The 3270-nt window shown below is 41.5% G+C and overlaps 1 protein-coding gene across 2 annotated transcripts in view; it reads right to left on the bottom strand.

The window, feature by feature from the left end:
* The window catches only part of LOC124112881, a 40064-nt gene extending 37274 nt beyond the window's left edge, over positions 1 to 2790 (bottom strand). The window contains exons 1-3 of one of the 2 annotated variants that reach the window (XM_048395711.1): positions 2713 to 2790; positions 1745 to 2449; positions 1536 to 1622 (exon numbers count right to left, since the gene is read on the bottom strand). In XM_048395711.1, the coding sequence (XP_048251668.1) occupies positions 1536 to 1622; positions 1745 to 2447 (790 nt within the window). In that variant the 5' untranslated portion in view covers positions 2448 to 2449; positions 2713 to 2790. Of the gene's footprint in view, positions 1 to 1535; positions 1623 to 1744; positions 2450 to 2601 lie in introns of both variants that reach the window. The other variant, XM_048395710.1, reaches the window with a different exon arrangement.
* Between the last annotated feature and the right edge of the window lie 480 nt (positions 2791 to 3270).

The following is a 3270-nucleotide window of genomic DNA, read 5'->3' as shown; positions in this document are numbered from 1 at the left end:
CACAGTGACACCAGCTCAGACAAGTCATACAAAGGAGAAAGGACTCTCCGGATGATGAATAATCCTCCCCAGAACAACCAACAGATTCACCTCAGAAAGTGATGATTCTGAATGAATAATGCCACATCATTGTGATTCTGTTGGTTGTTTTATTACGACATTAATCAAGTCTGAAGGAAGTAAAACAACAGCAGTGTGATTGTTTATGTGGTGTACACTCTGACTATACAAATCTGAATGACTTTCCTGCACAAGCAGGGGCGGTCGGGTAGCCTCGTGGTTAAAGCGTTCGCTCGTCACGCCGAAGACCCGGGTTCGATTCCCAACATGGGTACAATGTGTGAAGCCCATTTCTGGTGTCCCCCGACGTGATATTGCTGGAATATTGCTAAAAGCGGCGTAAAACCATACTCACTCACTGCACAAGCATTATTGACTTTAGTTATTCTCCTATCTTGAAATTCTTCTGAGATTTGACTGATTTGTTTATTTAGAAAATGGCATTGAAGCGTATGTGTCTGATTTTGAAAGTTCTTGCAAACACCTCTGGTTACTGAACCAATGACATGTCCTAAAATCAATAAATATGATTTCTTAATCTAAACAAATTCTTTGTTTTGCTTCATTAGCATAAATAAATATAATAGTGATCAGCCATAACATAGGTGCTGAACATGTCAAATATACTTATGCCCTGAATGTTTTCCTACAAATAATACAGCTCATTGAACAAAGGCTTTAGTTCCATGTCAGTCGAATGTACCGGTGCTTTATCAGGTGTTTTCTATGGGTGCCATTAGTCTTATGCAGCTATTAGGGGCAATTATATTCTGTTCCAAACTTCAATGAAGTAGATGTAACAACTACTGGTACCGTTCCAAAATAATCTTTTAATCTCACCAGGAACAAAGGCCCAAGTGAGCATATAGCCAGTGGCTAACATTATTTACTAGAAAAAAGACATCTCGAAACATTGCATCCGGATACCTGCCGGAACCTTCAGCAATGTTCAATTTTAGTTAGTTTCAAATATATGTTTAGGTGTTTCACACTTTCCGTATTCGACGTAATAAGCGCAAAGGGGGCTCTCAAAATTAGAAATAGGGAGCTCTTATTAGAATGGTATTTTGGTGGGAAAAAACCAGGTGAAAGATATAAATTTCGTGGTTTATGCTGACAGCCTGAAATGTTTATATACGACAGATATATTTTTCCAGAATTTAATTGCACATAATTAAGGATGCATATAACACACGAGTGCGTATTATACACGAATAAATAAGTCTTGTGTACATTGATCAATCGGAAGGGGTGCTAATTGGGATTGTTCACTAGCCAATATATTAACAAATATCGCCATGGGCGCTTATTAGAGCGGGGCGCTTATTAGGTCGAAATACGGTAATTGAACAAAATGCACTGCCCAACACAACACATAGCAACATCACTATAATAAATCATCTTATATCCTCTTTTCACTGATACAAATGAATATGGTTTTGCTGATAGCAAGACAATGTTTTCGGCATTATTACCTGACTTCATTGTTCCTGCATTCTGACCTCCTAGAGACAGATTGACATAGGAAGAGTCTTGTACGATGATGCCTTTAAAGTCAGGACCTGGAACGAGTGTACAGAGAGTTAGTGAGTCCAAGTGAGGCTTATCGTGACTTAGTTGTTGCCTGATTTAAAGTGTATTTTTCTTGTGATATCAGGTTTATACATATTAACATTCTACTCACCTGCAGTAATTTTTGTTGATACTGCCTGTCTCTCTCTTCTCTCGGAAACAGCCATGGCACCATTCCCAGACCGGGCCTGACGCTCCACTACTTCTGTTGCTGCTACCATGTCCATAGAGAAAGTCTCTCCACCATGTGTACCTCGAGGAACCACTACATCATACGATGCCGGGTTGTCCATTGTGAAAGTCTCACCACCATGTGTACCTTGAGGAACGACACTAACATCATCGTCATGGCTAGTCTGCTGTAGCACTACGTCAGATGATGATGGATTGTCCATTGTCAAAGTCTCGTCACCTTGTGTTCCTTTTGGAACGACACTAACATCATCGTCATGGCTAGTCTGCTGTAGCACTACGTCAGATGATGATGGAGTGTCCATTGTCGAAGTCTCGTCACCTTGTGTTCCTTGAGGAACGACACTAACACCAGCGTCGTGGCCAGTCTTCTGTAGCACTACGTCAGATGATGATGGATTGTCCATTGTCTCATCACCATGTGCTCCTTGAGCAGTGTCATGACCACCATCTGCCCTTGTGGGAAGACCGATGCTCGCTTCCAGGTTCAGGGTATCCATCAATCCGGGAAGTCTCCCGTGGACGTGTTCCAAGTCTTCAGCTCCATCCTGTCTGTCACATGTCTCACTTTCCCTGTGATGATGTTCAGGATCTGTCTCCCTCTCAGGCTGCTTCTCCGACATTTCTGAAAAAAGAAAGTTTAAAAAAATTCATCCACTAGAGAAGGTTTAGGTGATACCTCTACCGTGTTCAAATTTGACCTTGATTCGCGGATATGAGGATACAAGTTCACCCAAATTCGTGGTTAAAATGTCCGATTTCATTTTGTATACTCACTGATCATCTAATTCATCTATTCAACTTTCAGAAAATGATGAAGATTCCTCTCGTGACTGAAAATAGCGACCACCACCGAGCAGCGATCTCTATTTCTGGGTTCAAGCAGACCTTATAATCTATTTCCTGGGTCCCAATGCGCGTCGTCAGCTTTCTCCAAGCTCGGAGCCGGCCTGCCTTCAATTGTCCGAGGCGCTTTCTGAGCGCTCACTTATTCGCTCTCCGCGGACGTTCGTGTGCAATCGAACGATGTGTCAACTTCCGCCGGCAGAGGGCGTGGTTTTCATAATGGCGTTGCAGAATGATTTTAGCAATACTGTTGAACATTGTGTATGTAAAGTATTATTGTTTAGAATAAGTTTTCGATAAACTTACCGTTAGTTAGATGGTCACCGATCAGACAACAAAACTCTATCCGTCGGACATAAATCATGTAATCCTACCGACTTGTTTAACATTGGAAAATCAAAATATAGAGTGTGATTGTGTTGATTCGCCGCTGATTGCGTACAGCCAACTGTCAGTGACACTTGACATGGAGTGAGATTTCTCAGTTCACTATACACGTCACTAATTGGTGGTATTTGGGCTTGTCGGTGATCAGATATCAGTTCGCTATATCCGTTAGTTCGCTGTAGAGATTTCGTTATGTACGTAAATTTTATATGA

The sequence above is a fragment of the Haliotis rufescens genome, unplaced genomic scaffold (assembly GCF_023055435.1).
Source record: "Haliotis rufescens isolate VD_foot unplaced genomic scaffold, xgHalRufe1.0.p SCAF_14, whole genome shotgun sequence".
Taxonomy (NCBI): domain Eukaryota; kingdom Metazoa; phylum Mollusca; class Gastropoda; order Lepetellida; family Haliotidae; genus Haliotis; species Haliotis rufescens.
This window is presented reverse-complemented; position numbering and strand designations above follow the sequence as displayed.